The sequence below is a fragment of the Ornithodoros turicata genome, unplaced genomic scaffold (assembly GCF_037126465.1).
Source record: "Ornithodoros turicata isolate Travis unplaced genomic scaffold, ASM3712646v1 Chromosome44, whole genome shotgun sequence".
NCBI lineage: Eukaryota > Metazoa > Arthropoda > Arachnida > Ixodida > Argasidae > Ornithodoros > Ornithodoros turicata.
In genome coordinates, this window is record NW_026999374.1 from 1,082,642 (window position 1) to 1,102,572 (window position 19,931).

Genomic DNA, 19,931 nt, shown 5'->3' on the forward strand with positions numbered 1-19,931 from the left:
GCCTTCCACATAAGCAGGTTTCCCATATGCGTCGCTCCAGACTCCGCCAGGTGATCGATGGATCTCCATCTCTTCAACTGAGCATCACTGGAAGTCCAGTGTAAGGTGAGATCCCCAATGCGAATATTTTTCACTATTATTTATGCTGCGTTGTAGCGTTTGAATGTGTGGTTGCCATTATTTTTACTGTTCTCACTGTGTTTGTAAATTGTTTTTATGAACTGTATACCGTATTTTTAGAAGCGGGATTTTCTTGTGTCTAGCTTTGCTGACCCACTAACTCCCATGCGGATCATTATGTATTAAACTGAGTCGTCACAGTAAATAACCTACGCTGCGTCCGGAAAGTGTTACTTAAGTTCCCTAGAGATCACCGAAGCGTGCCCTTGCTTCTCCTTGGATTAATATAAAGCGTCACTCTCACCGATGATCGCTAAGAATTCCCACCTATTTGTGCCGTCTGCCTTTTCTTTTTCTTTTTTCGGGGTGTGTGTTACGGTTAATTCGAATGTTCGTCATTGATGCTAGTATCCCTAAATATCTGCGTAGTTCGCCCATCATTGCCCTCTTATCGTCTCACGCGATGTGTAGCATCCGCAGTGGGGAACAATCTCACTTGCCATCCCTTCTCGTGTCTGGTGGTGTCTTTCTGAACAATTGCTGTCGGCTTTTTCTCATTGTTCGTTAAATAAAGTGTAAGTTTAATGATGTCCGCGCTAGGAAAGGTCACCTTGGGTGGTCCGCAGGCAGAAAAACAACTGATAAGAACCCATGAAGGCATCACGTGAAGTACCCTCTAGAACCTTATCTCTTTCTTAGTCACCGTGGAGCGACTGTGTGGATGTGTTGCTCACATAGGGGATAAGATATCCTAATATATATTCATTTTCTCTTCTAGCATATTATAATACACATTTTTATATTTGTGCAGTTTGTCAAGTGTGTGGTATTACAATTCTAACGGTCATTCGTGAAAACGTAATGTCCACGTGAAGGATGCGTCTACCAACAAGATGGCTATTAAGGAGGAATTAAAGCTCAAGAATATTACAGACATGGGAGGGGGGCATTTAAAAGATTAGGGACAGTTTATGAGATCTTTTACAGTTGATGAGCATGACCTTATGAAAGTCTTTTGTTGCCAGAATACTTAGCGCAGTTGTTATCTTTTATATATCTTTATTTGAATTCTGTGTGAGCGCCGCGAAGACACTGTGACTATTAGCGGCGTACAGACGTGAAGAAATGGAGAGAGGACAGTAGGAAGGAGTTGGAGACAGGAGAGGTAATGTTCGTCCTGGGCCGACTTCAGGGGGAACTGTGGGGGACATTGATCTGAGTCTTCGGAAAACCCAGGGAGGACCTCAGACAGCACAGCCGGTGACAGGATTCGAACCCGTGTCACCTCCCAGTCTCGGCGTGGCGAAGCGATCATCCTAACCACTATGCTAGTTTTGGTATTATCCCTTATCTTAAAGTGAACCTCGACCGTCCACCAATCATCGTTACGTAGCATGCTTTCTACCACATACGCCTTGGGACGTCAAGGGAAGTATGTAATTACAAAGCATGGGGCGGGCCTTATATGGAATTTGAGACAAGACGCTTTCCGCCACGCTTGTGACGTCACGTGTTATCTCTAACGATGGCAGATCATCAGGGCGGTTTGTAAGTCACGTGGCACGTTACAGGAGGGACATTGGTCTGACCTTGGAAAGCCCATGACGACGAACCAGGAAACCATCAGTGCAGGGTCCAAAGACTGACACGTGATCCGCGGGGTACTTGGACAAACATCACGTGATGTCCAACAAAGGTATGTGAGACTCTAATACTACTATAAGCTCCGTGGTGGCGATGTTGCAGTTAGCCACATAGCATAGTTGGTCCCTGTGACCTTGGTCACACTCGCATTCCCTCGACATTTATTTCTTTATTTTTTACTTTGGCGTAGAAGGTATTCGTTGAGCCATTCGACGACACTCTCTCATCCAACCAAGGGCACCCAGGGGAACTGCGACGCTTGTACACTTCTATAACATCGAATAAGGTAAGTTCTGTCATTCAGAATGTTATTTCGTCTTCTGATCTGTTCAAAATGGGAGTCTTACGCCTCCCTGCCAAGATAGAGAACAAAATCAATGTCTGCTGACGTCACACGTTCCTTCGTAAAGCGATACAGTAGTCGACCTACTGTACTGTAATGGAGTAGTCGACCTTGATACAGAACCCATAATAGGAACAATGGGACGACGCTGAAGTAATCAATGTAAAGATAGAGTGAATTGAAAAATGGATCTCATAAATCTAACTTTGAAAGTAAACTTTCCAAAGTCGATGGTCTGTATCTACGACGTGCCAATAAACTCGCACAAAATAAAGTTGAAAAGACAAATTTATTTTACTGATAAACGAGTCCCGAATAATGCGTCCTGGAGTAGCAAGTCTCGACTGCTTTGGGACTAGCATCTACATTTTTGCCTTTACCATTCGATCAATCAATCAATCGTTCCGTATTCCTTCTTTATACGTCCGCATCTAGAAAGTATCGATTTCATTCCTCCTGAATCCCCCTTCGGACTCCGGGGTTGCCAGACCAAACAACGGAATAAGTCACGTGTCTTCAGGACCTATGCATATTATGACGGAGATGCAGACTAGCTGTTGGAGTAACCCCAACTTGATCAAGCCTCCGCGATGGGCGACACAGCCATGTCGTGTTTGTTTTTCTTTGTCGCCCATCGCTCAGGTTTCCTCAGCCTGTAGTATTGGGAACTCTACTGTACTTATGTCATTGAAATCCATGTATGCACACTGTGTTCTCTCAAAGTGTTGCTTCTACTTGTGAAGTATCATGAAGTTGATTTCTATGTTTTGAGAAGTGCACCGTCATAGTTTGCGCGATCTGCCACACGTCTGACAACATTGATCCACTAAGTTCGCACAAGGGTGACACAATTTTAGCATTTTTTAACCACCCGCACGAGTTCGCTCGTGTCGATACAGCTCTCGTGTCCTGGCTCCACTTCACACGAAACTTTATCTTCAAGTCATGGGACCTTGTTTGTGTTCCGTTTTTAACTAGGTCACAAAATATCGTATATGATACATCGATCATAAAATGAGGAATATAACGTGGAACTTTCATAAAAACACTGTGGCACTCTAGTACACCACTGTAGAACTCGTACACACCAATAGGTTAGGCGCGTGACGACAAAACGCGCTCCACCAAAATATGAGGCCGGGGAACTTGTACATATACTATTATTGTACTTTTTTCTTTTTTTCTTTTTTTGCCTGGAAGATATTTTTGCGTTTGCAAACAAAGCTGCTTTGAGGAGTGATTCGCCAGAACTTAAATTTGCGGCAGAGGTTTTCCGGAGTGTTTTGGTCTTGCATATCGTGCCGCGTTCAATACTCGGGCATATTTCGGCCCGTACAGGTCACGACAAAAGTTTACGGAACACACGAGCTGTGTACTTTCACCTCGGCACGACACCCTAGCGGCTAGCGGGAACTGGTGAAATGATGCCAGTTCACTGCCTCACAGGGGTGGACGACTACTCTCTTAGCGACACACGTGTGTCGCTAAGAGAGCGATGAACCCCGAACCACGCATTGGGGCGATGCGTTCGTTCCCGGTAGGAATGCCAATCCCCGAAAAAACTCCGAAAAACGGACAACTTGGCCACCCGAGTAAAGTCCCTGCAAGCCTCCCACGGATCACCCGAGCGATCAAGCTGGGCTGATACTGCGTGCGTCTTTTGAGGTATTGCAGTGAAGCATGCATGCAGCCCAGAGATCGCCGTAGCCCCTCCTCCCGCTACCCGCCCACCGCCGGGGCTCAGAATGGCGAAGAGCGCTGAAACTACTATTTTCGATTTATCAGTAAAGCATATTTATTTCCTAATAAATATTCCTTGTACACAACACGTACTACAAACGAGAGTACATAAACACACTGTTGGAAAAACCTCTGAAACACAGTGGAGGTGCAAGGTTCTACCTATTCTCGCTCCACAAACACATTCACAAACTTCTCTCATCTCTCTCGGAAGAGAAAATAGTAAATGGGTGGGTTGAACAGCAAACTGATAAATGTTTGTATAGAGGGTGTCCCAGCTAATATGAACCATGGTTTTAAAACAAGCGAAGCTTCTGCTGCAGCTGCTGAACCTTGTTAACATAATGATCTGTCTACCCGTTTTTTCCCTCAATGCTGCTAATAAATACATTAGGGATAACAAAGCAAACTTTTTCACTTATTATATAGGTTCGATGTGTCAACCTTAGGGTTTAGACTGCGTTGAGAAACACCTACCCCCGTGTCTCAGTCAAAGTACACCTTTTTCCTTTTTTCAAGAAAAATGCACCGCGTTACAACCTGGAAATCCACAAGAAAAGGTGGACATGTTTTCACATACGCGTGGACGCTATTCTATTGAAACGCACAAAGCTCGCGTAAAGCAGATTGTCACTTCTGATATTATTTCGTATTGTGGTAATTTCGCGATCTTTTTGCTGCGAACATCGCCTACTCAAGGCAAGCACTGCAGCAAACACATGGAATGTGTGTTTACTCAAGACAGCCTACAACCTTCAAACTTACAGCTCTGCCCAAAATAAATTATTTGAGATAGTACAAATTACTCACACTTAATTTGTCTCAAGGAAAAGATACATGTGAACAAAGTATACTACTTTTCGAAACATTCAACAACTGTTCTTGATATACAACACTTATAGCTTTTTCTTCTTGCATTCCCTGTTCCATCCTATGCAGCTGAGACAAACTGTACATCACAAAAGATTTAGATTTTTCCTGTCGTACACGTTGCTGCTTCAGCGATATTTTAACTGAAGCGTGCACAAGTACCAACTTGTGTAGCTGACACACTCATCGACGGGCAAGCTGGTCAAAACCCCGCCGCGGCCGCCTGCCCAGCCTGTTGCCAGCCGTGAGCTGCTCTCGATTTCGTGCATGATCTCCTACCCCAGTCGAAAATGTGTCGCGGTAATGAACTGCATTTTGGGATCACAAGTACCAATGAAGCCAACTTACGAGCCAGGTACACTAGATTAATGCTTATTGAAGTCGCAGCGCTAATTCTAATCGAATTTCACTGCGAAGTCTACTGACACGGATGCCCACACGACGTCCTCTGTCCATCCGACGTCCGTAGTTCATTGTATAATTTTGGGACATTAGATAGCCTTTAAGGGTATCCTACGGAGATCTATAGGACATCGATTCAGGCAGTTTGTTCTGGGACATCCGCAGGACAGATGTGGTTGACTGGGGTGCCACATCATCTGACATCAGTTGACACAGGATCAGTCTAGTGGTTTCCCTTTCGTCACTGCCCCCACATCTCAGAAGAACGTGCACCCGCAACATTAGGAAAAGCCATGAGCTACACAACTGAAGAAAACAGAACTTTACGCACACCCTTATCCCAAATACATGTAGACAATGCGCGTGGAGTATGCGTGCGATTGTGCAGAACGTACCAATTATAGCCCTTGTGATGGTAAACAGAGACATCGAATCGCAGCAGCTCTGGACGATATTAGAATGGCTCCCTCAAGATGTCATTTTCTGCAGGTCCTTCCCTTGGCGCCGTTGTTAGCTTGGCCAGTATGAGGTCAAGGCATGTGGTGTGGTGCTCCTGAATAAGATTCATGGTATGCACCATTCTGAGCACTTGAGCTGTAAAGGCTAAAGTAAATCATAAAAATTGCTTTGTGCGCTTTCGCTGGAAGCGAAGAAGCAAAGTGGAGGTATTTACTTCCGATGTGGGGAGATCTCCTGAGACAGACCCCGAGAAGCACCTATATTAACACCCTAAGACCGAGACGAAGAAACACCGTACAAAACATGCAATCTGCCATAAAATCAGGGCAAACGTTGAAAGCTACATACCTGTGACCGACGTGCAAAGCATCTGCTCCGCTGACGTGCGCAAGACGTTGGCATCTAAACAGGAGATGACATTTTTTACGTCAAGCACATGATTGTTTCACGAGTACAGAGTGTTGGAAATGTGTTTACAGATTTGGAACTATGTGGAACATGAATGAAATGAAAAAGAAGAAAAATGGTGGTGGTGGTGGTGGTGATGTTGAAAGGGCTTGCCGTTGTCGGCCTCACGTATGTGGGCAACGTCACGACTAAGGCCCTGGGGAAATGTGCGTCCTGGGCCGACTTCAAGGTGAACTGTGCCGACATATGTCTGAAAGCGTCTGAGGAAAACCCAGGAAAAACCCCAGACAGCACAGCCGGCACCGGGATTCGAACCCGGGTACCTCCCAGTAAGGGTACCTCCAAGAAAAATGGAGATGTGGGAACTCGTTAAGAGCACCTGGCCAATCGCCCTGTGTGACTAAGGGCCATTTCGTTTGTGGCTGAAGAAGAAGAAGAAGGGCACCAGCTACTCACGCACAATATCTGGGAGAAAGAAAAGGAAAGAAATTAATGACACAGGGAATCGTATGCTTGGTATAGTACACGTTCCTTTTTTTATTTTTTTGTAATGCTGACTACGGAATCATGATATGCAATGCACTTTTAACCTACAAGAAACTGTTCGTACAATATGCAGGATATACACTGCAGCAGTAAGGGGCTAGAGGCCGCTCATCTTGTTGATTTCTGCTTGGGATATGCACAGCTGGAACGGCTTGCTTTGCAGTTAGTTCACCATACAGCAGTCAACGCATCACAATATCGTTTGGGAGCATCTCTATTGCCATACCGTACTGTGAAGTTTGTGCGTCTGGTTGCCTTATTGGTGGGACTGAGACAGCTGGGCTTACTGCCTCACTGGCTGAAGTAGACGCTCATTCATTTCCCTCGTCTGCCACTGCATCGTTGTATACTTGGCGGACTGTGTGGGACTCTGCGTGACAATGTCGAAAGCGATGTGAAGCGCAGAAAGTGTCAAGGTCATCCAGCGGTTCTGAAATTTGGGTTGGATTGGTTTGTCGACCGCGCTGAAAGCATGTTGAAAAGCGTTTTGTATGGCTGTAAATACATAATTCTGCGTACCCCGATGGGAAATTTAGGGTCCGGATGCCCAGCTTCATTCGCTGCATGATGGATGCCTTAATTTTACCGGCGTTAAAGTACAACACGTTCAATGTAAGGCCAATGAACAATGGAATAAATCATATGGTGAGAATAAGGTTGCCACATAGATGCAGGCGTACGACACATCCTGGATTGGTCTGCGCTTTTCGACGCTGCAGCAGAAACAGCGTGACAGCATTTCTCTTATTTTCAACAAAGAGTGATCGTGTTCTGTAACAGTGACTCATTTGACATACAAGGGCCAGGTCTTTCAGTGCGGGGAAACAGTCGTGCTGCACAAGTTTGCGTGACAGAATTTTCTACAAAGAAGAACAGTGTACTGACTCAACGCTTCCCAAATTGTGGTAATAAAGATTAATTTACCTTGAACGTTGCTCAGGTCCATGTATGTCAGTGGAGAGCGTCCTCCAGAATTGCACTCTGACTGAACATCTGTACAAGCGTCCATGCACTTTAGTCATCGGCACTTTGCGATCGGTAACGCCAGTTCCGTACAAGCGTTGCTCGAATGAGCCGTATCTGAACCTCGCTGGTGTAACACATTATTTCTCCTTCTGTGGCTTCATCGGAAGTGTCTTCATAAATGTCCCTGACACGCGAACCACTTGTTTGAGAACTGCGGGATAGAAACGCGCCGTATTGCAAGAGCATTGGACCGCTGTTACTCGTATCATCATTCCCTGACTGAGGGTACCGGCTACTCTCGTTGCCGTCACATTGTTAGATTCGCCGCTGTACCTTACCGAACGTATTCCTTGCAGGCTGTCATACACGGGGACACTGACATTTCGTCGAAATGTGCGTGATGGCATCCAGATTTTTTGGCACCTCAGCATATACAGTCTGGTTCCTGAGCGGTGTCTTTTCTCCCAGCAACACTCACAAGCAGTCACACAAATGAACACTTGCCGCTAGTAGCCATCTTAGCTCCGCACAGTGGCAAATGATGGACTTCCGAAACTCGCTCACAATTGCAACATCACACCACAACATCTCCAGCCTACAACCCGGACGAGCTTGCTAACGGTTTGAACGTTTGAACCTCGCTCCCACTGGTCGCCTAGAAGCAGCGCAAGTCGCGTATCTTTATTAAAACCACGAAATACTGGATGTTGCTATGCGAAAACATGAAGAAGGAAATTGATAAATTTTGCATCGTGTTCGGTAACGATCATATTAAGGATCACGTAGTAACGTTACGAAATGCAGCCGCAGTTGCCTACCGCGCAAGCGCAGTTGGAGGCGCGGAGGTTTCGCGGCGTCTGCATTCTCGCAGGCAGCTCTCACAGGGATGAATATGGGACGATTTCCTATTGCTCGCTCCCGGAGATCCGGGAGCGACGCATGGATCAACTCATCCCGATCAGGCCGTGAGATGAAAACGGGATGATATGGGAATCATATGTGTTTGCTGGGTATACTGCGGTAGTTTCGGTATGATTACTCTTGTATGTGCCCGTGAAGTGAGTTGGATTTAACTGTTGTGGTCGCCAATAGCATGTGATTGTTAAGACAGGGAGCTCGCCTCTATCACCGTCATAACAAGGATGAATCGTGGTGGCAACACTTTACGGTGTATTGCTTTTATTGGAAAGATGTGATTTGTAGACAAGAGAAAGAGATATCTTGTAACCAGCTGCTTTATTACGGAACTCCCTAAGCAGCACAATGCACTGAAAGTCGAGTGCAATAGGGGGTGGAAGGTATGTGTGTTATCAGTGTTCTTTAGTTTCACGAATCTGTTCAAGGCTTTCCACCTACCAATCGACTTTCAGTACACTGTGCTGCTTGGGTCAGTGGTGACCAGCTGATAAACAATTGACGCTGATATTGATGATTGATTATCATCAATATCCCAATATAATATATATATAACCCGGTACAGTGACTCTAAGTCGTCCACCCCCTCTGAGGCAGTGCACTGGCCTGATTTGGCCAGCTGCCCTTCTTGTCGCTCGTGTCCTCCCAATCTGCCGAGTCCCAACTCGCCGAATACATTGAAGGCCGGGAGACAGCCGTAATCCATTGACCTCCAAATGTGCTGGTTCGACTGACCGAATGACCGACATGTCCCTTCCCAATTCGCCGAATTTACCTTACCACCGTGACTTAGTGGCTTAGACCATCGCCTTCCACATCGAAATTGAGAGGTGACCCGACTGCGCTGTCTGGATGTATGTTTTCCCTGGGTTCTCCTCAGATGTTGGTAAGGTTCCCTATGAAGGTGGCCCAGGGCGCACTGTCCTCCCAGCAGTGCCGGTGAGAGAAATTACGGACCCCGGGGATGCTAGACTACGGAGTCCTGCCCCCCCCCCCCTCACGTCTCCTGGTGTTGGCAACCGTCGGGCATTGCGTCGGGCACGCCCGACGCAATGCCCGACCAATTCCTGGCTCGTTAGCCTAAGCACGGGACATGCAGATCACCCGATCACTGAGTAATCCAGTCACACACTCGTTTCGGTAGCATAATTTATTACAGGCACTCTACTAGTTATGCTGGAACATGAAGTATTGTAACAAACTAAGCTCGGAGGACAAGCTGACTCAACAGTTGAAAGTACAACAGTAAGACGGAAGAAACTGAACTTGCGGTTGCGGAGTCCGATTGTCCAGAAGTTCAACCTAGGGGTCCCCCGTCAGGTGGGGTATCGAAGCGTACATAGAAGAATTATGAGGTCACCGCTCGGAGCACCGTTGACGAATCCCAAAACGGAATAGGAGTCCATGAAGGCAAACAACACACGTGACAGCGCACACAATCCCACTTCACATGACGCAATCACCAAGGGTCGCCACGGAAAGCGCATTGCAAAGCCTTCCAAGGCGAACTGAAGCAGGGGAGACATAGCGTCAAGAAATGAGGTACAACTGCGTCTGTGTTGGCCTCGACGTTCGTAATAATGACTACCAAGTATAAACAACGAGAATTCGCCGTACTTTTCCCAAAAGGCGTACTCAGGACGCCATGTTGAAAGAAGGGACAACGCAGCTTGTCGGTTATCGCTGTCATTCAGTGTGCAGGGCTTTGTCAGGAGGGTCCGTCGATAGTGGCATATGTCGATTCCGACATACGGATGTCTGTGTCGGCCGTCTCTTGTACGTGCAGTGTGACTGGTTCGCGGACACGATGTCTTTGGATGTCAGCCGATAGGTCATGTCAGGACAGTTCCGTTGTCGGCGCAGTGTGACACCGCCTTAAGCCACCCTTAACCGCCAGAGCGAACGAGGAGCGAAGCGAAGGAGGAAAGTATGAGAGGGGGAAAGCAGAGAGGAACGTACGGCAATAGTGCGGAGAGCGCGAGGAGGAAAGTGAAGGAGGAGGGTGCTACGAGAGGAGTCGAAGGAGTTGCACTCGCTCTGTGGCTGTTGCGTATATAACTGTTTAACTTTGTGCCTTTAAACGTTTTCTTCCCCCACAACATTCTAAGGCCGGTGTACCAAAGTAGTGCAGGATACACCATTACCGCCTACGAATTGTTTTGACCTGTTCAGGGGATGTGGCGGATGGCGCAGATTTCTTCATCCTAAACGCAGTTCAGAAGGACTTCAAATATATTTCCCCCCACGCAGTCGGTTGGTTTGGAAAACGCTTCATCGGTCTTCATCCAAACGCGGTCTTCATCCAAGCGACCCACAAAAATGCGCACATCCAGGTTTGGAGAGAGTCCGTTTGCAAGATAAGTTGTGACAGTACTGATGCTGTTGAATGGAAGAAATGGAGTACGTATTCTTTAGAGAAGCGATTTAACAAAATTCACATATGTTAACGTGGAAGTCCCGTAAAAGAAAAGAATACGACAGTATACCAGGCTACCTGCTCGAAAGCCCTGCGTGACAATGGGGCGAGCCCCTGCAGAGTGACCGCAGAGTGGCCAGTCGGACGGCCGCACCCCTTGTGAACTTCTTCCTACCATCCTACAACAGAGCCCACTTAAAGGCATGGTCCCTTCGGTTCCAGTCGATGCCAAACTGTACTCTTATGCCGTTCTTCGTGGACGACAGACTGCGGTATCCAAAATGCCCCACGCGATAGAGTGGCGCAGCTTGACTCTCATTCGATGGAATCCATGGGAAATGCAGACGCCGTACATTGATGGCATGCCGGAATTCCGTCTCTAGGTGAACGACCAAACCTCAGTGGCTAAGAACCAACGGAGTCGCGGCATTGAGAAAAAGAATGACGTAACCGTGCAGGTGCATCGCATAGTTTTGGGTCGTAGCAGATCCTGCCGGATAACTCATACAAGCCACCTCGTATCATACTCAACCAGCACTAGCATAACCTGTACCATGACAACTCATGCCAAGCGATAAATCATGCTAGCACTACATGAGGTCCTAGTATAAGTGGTCCCGAAATTAGCAGTCTTGGTATTATCATACTTTTAGTTGTCCTGGTATGAATGTTGTGTGGTATGAGCTGTGTAGGAAGTAAGAGGACGCCGGAGCAGCGGAGGCTCCGGTGGCACGACGTCTTTAAAGGGCTTTAAAGTCCCTTCATTTAATGTCGAAGCGCTTTTCGTACGATAAAAAAAAAAAGAAAAAATGTCCATGTGGGTTGTCGACCGATATCGAGCACAGTGGTTCCGCTTTCACAGCTGAGTTTCTGGACACGAGCGTCCTTTCAAAAGAGGAGTGAATTCTCCTTTTTTAATTCATCAGGTCATTTCCCTGCTTTGGAACGAAAATCACTTACGTCGCCGGACTTAAGTGCAGTCTATACGGTGTTTTGTAAGACATTCTTCTGTTTCTCTCGTTCCAGACACCCTGCTCGTACTCCGCTACCTGAGCTGCCCAGGACGTTAAGCCTGAGTAGGTAGAAGCACACAGAGGGACGACATCAACACAGGAGCACACAGTCTGTGTGCCAAGGCTCAGGCTTTTACATAATGGACTTCTACCGCCAGCTTGCCTGCATATGCGCCATCTTGTAGGGTTTCCTTGCTCTGCTGTACGGTACGTATTCTTTTTATTTAGCCCCGACTCCAGAATGCATTACCCAACCCTCTCTCACGCTCCAACGCGGTCTATACATGACCTCCTTACCCCAACCTAGCGGAGCTGTGACAAAGACAATTGCTTTGCTGTTTGAGTCCTGTTCTGTCCGTTTGTCTTGTATGTCTCGGACCCTACCCAAATGTGAGGTAACACAAGCTGACTAAAAACACTACTAGCTGGAACGGACATACTCGAAAACTTCTGTTGCTTCACTCGTATTCAGTCCTAGCATTGTTCCGAATTCATTAATCATCTGTACTGATCTTTTATCATAATATTATTGTTGCTTCACAATGCGTTTCAATCTTTGATCGTCCATATTGGCTTCCTCGTGCTGTTCCCATGCTCCTATTTTTTCATTAAGAAATTCACGTTACATACATGGCATTCCCTATCCACGTGACGTCCATGTGTATTTTTTCTCTTTATTCTGGTTCTGTGTTTTCCTTACAATAAGTAATGCTTCGTTGCTTGTTTGAATCTAGTCTTGTGCAATCGCATTTGTCTACTTCTTCTGTGTCTACTTTTTGTATACCTCAGTTTACTTGCAAGGATTAGATACGGTCGACGGCTGGAAGCTTCACGCTTCCATCCCTCTGTCTCCTGTTATGTGTCCGATGAAACAAAGCTGTTCCCGTGAAATGACCGTCGTGGTCTCCAGAGTGAAATAAGGAAACAAGCCAAGGTATCGATAAACAATGAAAACTCAAAGACACGAGACAAGAACCTAAAACACAGCGGCGACGACACATCATTGCTGCTTTTATTATACGACATGACCCCAGAGCAAAAAACAAGAGTCCCTGCAGCCACTGTTGCTTCGCGGCGCAAACGTGGAAAAACAAGAGTCGCGGTCCAGATACATTACCGCGCTTGACCTGTTTCTTGTATTCCAATTAGTGTTGCTTACGTTCCTAAATTACTCGTTAAAATTACAGGAATTTCTCGCTTCATCTCCAAAGGCATGGCTTCGACACCTGAATTTGATCTCAACATGGAAAGGTCGTCACAGTGGGAAGACGTCAGGAAGGAAATGCACGAAGCCATTGCGGAGGAAGACGAGGCTCGTGTTCTAGAGTGCCTGGATGCTGCACCTGCTTTGAAACTGTGGTTGGACCCTGTCACAGATGAGTCAGCTCGTCACAGAGCTGTTCAAAAGAAATCCATCCGTATACATGGCCTCCTAGTCTCGCGTGGATGTGGACTCAAGAACACAGAAGTATCAACGTGTTACCAAGATGTCACACGCCTTGAACGAGCTGAAATACGACGGCAACGATACTACACCAAAGAATGCAAAGACTCCTACATCTATTACTTGAAAAGCAAATCGAAGAGCCACGTCGGATGTGATGACTTCGACGAGCGATTGGAGAAGATGTTCAGGGAACTTTCAACCGACCAATTAAACGAGGAAATATTGAAAGTTGTTGCCACAGCACCGCATCTGGATATACTATTCGACTACAACAGTGAAAACGTCCAGGGGATCACGGGGTGCAGCGGCAGCGACGTCCGCGGACTTGCTGATTACGAAAACCAAATAATTTCTATCGGAGGCGGAGCAACGGAAGCCGAAGTCCGGGGCACGTTTATTCACGAATCTTGTCATATGGCACTTCATCTGGTGTATAAAAATTATGGCAAGCCATATTTCCGCGAAGATACCGAAAAGGAACAGCGATACAGAGACATTCTGGATGACATAAAACGAAGAGAAAACGATGTGGATAAATTGATACGACTAGCTTTCAACACAAGTGAAGAACAAGAAGCGATTGTTCGTATCCCACACATACTAACTGAATATGGCAGCGATCATGGAAATAGGGTTCTCGAAAAGGAGGTACCGGAACTACGAAAGTTTTTCGATGATACTGTCATCCCGGACATGCAGAAATACATTCAAAATGGATTCCCGTCGATAGATGCGACAATGATAGAAAAGGTAAACGAGAGACTCAACAAAGCTTTCAACATTGGCAAACTCAACGTCAATTTCGAGAACCAACCGAAGAACAGTGTCTGGGAAAACGGGTTGCTTCACGTAGTTACGGGCCCAGAACTGAGGCTTCTCGAAATAATGGTTCACAAAGCTGTGCAATCTACGGGACTTCCATACATGTTTTTCGATGCAAAACAGCTGGACTCCGCACTGGAGGATGTGTTACAAGACTACAAATATGCGTTTGTTCTTGTAACGGTCCAACAAAACAAGAATGTCCAAAAGATGATTCGGCTTTTCAGTGAAGTATCCTGTGTCACTGGATCAAAAGTCATCTTGCTCGTGGAAGACAGCGATAAAGACTACTTGATGACACGAGTACAAGCAGATGCATTCTTTACGGAGAGGCACGAAGTTCACAGAATCGACGAAGCAACCTTTGCGCATGTCACGAATAGCTGCAAAGAAGGGATTTTCGAAAATTCCCACGTAAAACTTCAGGGCCAGGACGTTTCTACGTTTTCGGACGCAACGACTATAGATACCTTCAAACGTTGCGTTGACACTGCGGTTTTCCTAAAGCTATGCGAGTCGAAGAGCATTGACCTGGGGCCTCCTCTTCATGAACTAGAAGAACATGTTATGAACTATTACGTGAAAAGAGAGTGTGGAAGAGCCGTGGAAATTAACTTGAAGGAATGTAGTCTAGATGACGACAGTGAGGCATTCGCACTTCTGGACTGTCCACACAGTCAACTCGCAACACATCTACCTCACGGTTGTGAGCCAAAAGCCAAGGAGGAATTAAAGAAGTTCGAGAAATTTGTGCTCCTCCAAGAGCCAGGTGACTACGAAACTCTACTGGAAACTGCTCATTTCCGAAACAAAGCAGTGCACCTGCTAACATTCGACGAATCTCGTACTAGACTGTTGTGGACGAAATCAAATGGTCCTCTCAGTCACCTTCCAATGGCGGGAAGTGAGTGTTACACTGAGGACGTGTTGTTGAACGTAGAGGAGAAGGTTGTCATAGTCTCTGGTGCACCAGGTACGGGAAAGAGTACGCTGGCAAAGCGCTTGTGCACAGAAGTAAAAAATCAAGACAAGAAGCGGTGGGTGATGTACGTCGACCTTCCTCGGAGAATTGCATCGGTTAAAAATGTGACGCCGGATCTAACGGATATGTGCAAGTATCTAGCGGATCTCTGCGAAGTGCACAAAGATGGTCTAGAGTTCGCTTTGTTCGAGAAAAGTTTGAACACCGGAAGCCCTTTCGAGATTGTTGTCATCTTGGATGCCTTCGATGAACTGAACGAGAGATGCCGCAAGTGCATCTTTGAGCTTACATCGTTTATATCTAAAAAGAAAGCCTACAAGACATATATGTTTACTCGTACTATATTTAAGCCCCATGCGCAAGATGCTCTGCACACGGTGTCATATCAACTCCTTCCTTTTTCTGACAAAAACCAGGCGGAGTTCCATAGAAATTATGAGGAAACTGCTCATTCAACCAATGAAAATGCTGGAAGTTTCGAGCTGTTCCAGCGACTGCACACATCCATGAAGGAGAGAAACAAGACCATCTTTGAAATGCCCCTCCTTAATCGTATGATGGCTGAGATGAGAAACGGGGAAATGACAGAGTCTGGCGATTACTCTTTGGTACGTGAACGTGCTGAGATTTATGATGATAGCAACATATATAATGTACACATCTACAAGATGTTTGTAGAGTACAAGCACCTTATTGTGTACAGAAAAGAAAAAAGAAACGAAAGCATCCACTTACACGCCGTGCAAGACGCCGAGGACGCCGTTGCGCTTCAGTTTTACAGAAACCATGGACTCCTCGCTATGAAGTGTATGTTCCCTCTGGAAACCTTGGAATCCTTATTGAACAAAGATGAATTAGAGAATCTAGAGCCAGAGGGACGTTTAATGAAGGACGCGGCTATTAATAGTTTCAAAGAAGGTTTTCTGAATGATCTTAACGACGGAATTCCAGAATTCGTTCATAATACTTTCGCCGAATTCTTTGCAGCTGACTTCCTACTGCAAAAGGTGCAAATAGAACAAAATTTCGTCATTAGGGATAACATTGTCAAACTCTATCGTGAAAAACACTACGACGGTGTAATGCTGTTGTTCGATGCCCTCGCATCGAAGTCCCTTCCCCTCCACTCTGCCGTGATGAACAACAATGCTTCATATGTTGCTTTGTCCAAACACGATATTCAAAGAGGAGAATTGCTTCAAGTTGATAAGCTCAAAAGGAGTCCATTACACGTAGGTGCTCTACATTCTGATAAAACAACATTGAAGGAGGTCCCGGTGGATGATAAACTAATCCAGCATGATTTGTTTAATATGTCACCGTTCGAGTACGTCGAACTCTTTTCCCCGTGGGACAATAAATACGCTGGAAAATGGAGGGTATGTTTGCGGACTGAGACTTCAGCTGCGAGGGACAGACTCGACATATTATGCGCCGGGTACATTGGAGAAGCAGTGAAACGATCTCTCAAAAATCTTGAGACCTTCACAACCCTCGAGAAAAAGAGATGCTTTCTAGAGCGAGCAATATTCACAGCTGTCAGACACGACCTAAAACACGTTTTAGACGTGTACCTCAGCTATGTCTCCCCGAGAGAGAGCACAGGAGAACTAGATAAAGAGACCATGGACCAATTAGAAGCACGCGAGAAACGAAGCTTGAGGTGCCCTGCAATGCTTCAGGTAATTCGAAATCTTGATGATGTTAACGACGATGAGAAGAGAACTGTCGCTTTTTACGGAAAATCCGAGGCTGTTTGCAAAATGCTCCTTCCTTACTGCGATATGCAGATTCTTGACAAGGATGGAAACACAATGTTGCATATTTGCGCGAAACAAGGAAATCTGGAGACAGCAAAGTTTCATCACGCACATTCATCCGTTGACGCTACAAACAAATACCTTCAAACTCCCTTGCACTTGAGTAGGGATCCAGATGTCGTCAAGCTACTTCTTCCTGTTTCTACGTCAGTCAGTGCTCTCGATTATGAACAAGAAACTCCGATGGATAGATGTGCCATGTGGGGCTATTTGGAGGCGGCAAAATTGTTACTCCTTCGCACTCGGATATATGAAACATGTCAAAATAGGTTGAACACAATGCTTCATGTGACTTCTAAGTTTAGTTCCCTTAACGCTGTGGTGTTTCTTCTACCTCACACAAATGCGCATATGCTTAACTACAAAGGAAAAACGTGCTTAGACGTTGCTTGGGAAGGTTGGGATGTTGTCAATGAGACGTTCAGAGTTCAGAGTTCAAAGTTGGATGTTGTGAGGTGTCTTATCCCACACTCTCTGGTCAACTCATCTAAAACGTTCGCCTCATCACCGTTGTACGTTTGGGCGAAAGGTGGTGAAAGGAAAGTGCTGCAAACTCTATGGCCTTATTTGCGACACAGTGACCCTAGGCATGCACAGAGGATCAAGAAAAATAGGATGTATACGTATGTGAACGATGATTTCCAAGATGAAATTTGGTGTTTGAAACTCCTCCTCCTCCATTTAGATGTCATCGCTGGTGATCACTATGGCCGTGACCTGATGTATGACGTGACCTTACATAAGCTACGTCAGATAGCCAAAGCAGATTACACTAATTACGGGAACCTGTTACAGCCGCATTCAATGTGATTGATTCAATTCAAGATGTTGTTTTCTAGCCTTCTATATGTTACGCTGCAAGCACGAGCAGATTGAAGTGAAGTCAAGTGTTGTGTCATGTATTGGACCCGTCTTAAGTAAAATTATATTGGAGCTATCGTTCCCTTTGCTGCAGAATGGGGCAAACAGACTTTTACGGAGCAAAATATATTTGCAAGGCACTCATACATTTATTACAAATGAGTAAATGCGGAAGTTCCAGATTATTTTGTCAGTTATGATTACAGATTACAGTGCAGTTGTAGATTACGGAACATATTTCTTTGACATCATCAATGTTTGTGTACGAACCAGGCCTGTCTGCAAACGGTAGTGACAAATTGGATTTGTGTGCGTGTGATTTAATTACTTTATGTAGTTGCCTTTGAAGTGATGTGTCCACTTGGATGTCATAACGAGATGCAAAAAGAGTATAGAATCCAGTGAACCAGTAAAAAAATATGAGGGGAAGTGTCCCAAGAGGAGAGCCGCCGATATTTCGAACAGAGACTGTTCTCTTTCTGTTGTTCATCATAATGAACGAGACGCAGAATTATTGGCCCGCACACAGCATGTGATATGAGTTGGATCCTTGTAGCGGCCACAAGGACACAACCTATAGTGATAGCCAGCTTGTGAAAGTAAGCACTTAGTTGCTATTGCAGTTTCTTTTGAGGATTATAACTCGTTACGTTTACAGTTACCACATTAAAGTGACTTAGTTCTCTTGCAGTAACATTTCATGAAACGAAGTCCGGGTAAAAACAACTCGCAAAACGTTTATTGTAGCACTCGTACTATTGATTGGCAGCAGGGCATCGTATGCATGTTTCAGTTAATCAGTAGTATGTTCTCAGTGCTCTTATGAGTAAGCTCAAGCCAGCTGAATGCAAACCAAAGTTATTTACAAAGAACAATTCCTTCAACCAGTACAAGGAAGTTCCCACGCTAACAACCTCCTAATGAACGACAAAATGATGTCTGAAAGCTGATACATTGGTAAAACGTTGTGATTTAATTACAGATATAAGAAGGGCCCGGATTTTTAGACACGAAAAAACTTGTTTCAATTGCATATAAGGCGCCTACAAATTCCAATAAAAATAATCGATTAATCGGTAAACCATAGTAAACCATTCACAAGAACAATACCGTAAATGGGAGTTGTGAGTTTTACTGATCTTTTTGCTACTCGAAACGCAAAACTTAACCATCCTACTACGGTCACAAGGCTTCTAGCCATTGGCACCTTTCCAGGACACATTGCAGAAGGTCCTATCACGGCCAGAGTACTGGTGATATGCGAGAAAGGGGTCTAAATGCGTGGAGGAAAGAGATACAAGGAGCGGCTCTTCCCGCCATACGAGCGTAGCCTCCCTCTGGCGGTTGCCTGAGTCAAAACCGCGTCCTGTCCACCACGTGGTCACCTCTAAGGTTTAGGCTTTGCATGCATTGTTTCTCGCGCTGCTCTCCGAGCGCTGTCGCTATTCTAAAGTCACCAATTGTTAAAATGTGAGCAGCATCGCAGAAGCGACCTATGGTAACGTGTTCCTGACCAGGTTGAGAGTCTCGTTCAACAGAAAGCAGCTCTGTCACGGGAACACGTTTCATGCGCAAGTACTCACTCGGTTGCTTTAGTCGCCTGTGTGCACTCTGGTCACCTTGAATCGTTCGTTCGGAAGCTAGCGCTGTGCCACAGGTTCATTTCCTATCCTCTATTGTTGAACACGTCTGACTAGCGATGTTCTGGGTACAGCCATTACTGCTGAAGCAAGAAACGTACGTACGTTGGCAGTCACTGTCGCCGCGCGTGATGTTTCTGGTCCTGCGTTCTGCAGGCTGTGACTGGTCTTGTAATAGAAGAGTAAACCTCCGAATATACAGAAATAAAAGTGCAAGCAACGCATTGAACATAATGCTGAGATCTGAACTATCACAACAACAGCGGTCGCGTCGTCGACTTTGGTAGACGCCATGCTGTCTGGGGGTCAGGTGAGCGGTCACGTGGTACTCAGACATGCAGGAGCACCCCAGAATGCATTGCGAAGGCGGTTACAGTAGTCGAGATGGAAAATCGTCGGAGAGGCCGCTCCTGTATTTCCTCCCTGTATTTCCGGGGCCGTAGAAAGCTTCCTTCTACCGCGGTAATTTCTTAGTCCCCGAATTTTTAGAGGGGAATCACTTGAATGCATTCCCTAT

At 45.8% G+C, this 19,931-nt stretch overlaps 1 protein-coding gene across 3 annotated transcripts; it reads left to right on the forward strand.

The window, feature by feature from the left end:
• Position 1: 1 nt before the first annotated feature.
• On the forward strand, positions 2-18,464 carry LOC135374110 (uncharacterized). 3 transcript variants are annotated; one of them, XM_064607118.1, is made up of 5 exons: positions 2-105; positions 1,692-1,816; positions 1,955-2,050; positions 11,856-12,049; positions 13,030-18,464. In XM_064607118.1, the coding sequence occupies exon 5, from the start codon at positions 13,056-13,058 to the stop codon at positions 17,721-17,723; it is 4,668 nt and encodes a 1,555-aa protein (XP_064463188.1). In that variant the 5' UTR covers positions 2-105; positions 1,692-1,816; positions 1,955-2,050; positions 11,856-12,049; positions 13,030-13,055; the 3' UTR covers positions 17,724-18,464. The 3 variants fall into 3 exon arrangements, with proteins under 3 accessions (XP_064463188.1, XP_064463190.1, XP_064463189.1); XM_064607120.1 differs by having other exon boundaries at positions 1,958-2,050; XM_064607119.1 differs by lacking the exon at positions 2-105 and adding an exon at positions 275-1,285.
• Positions 18,465-19,931: the final 1,467 nt, after the last annotated feature.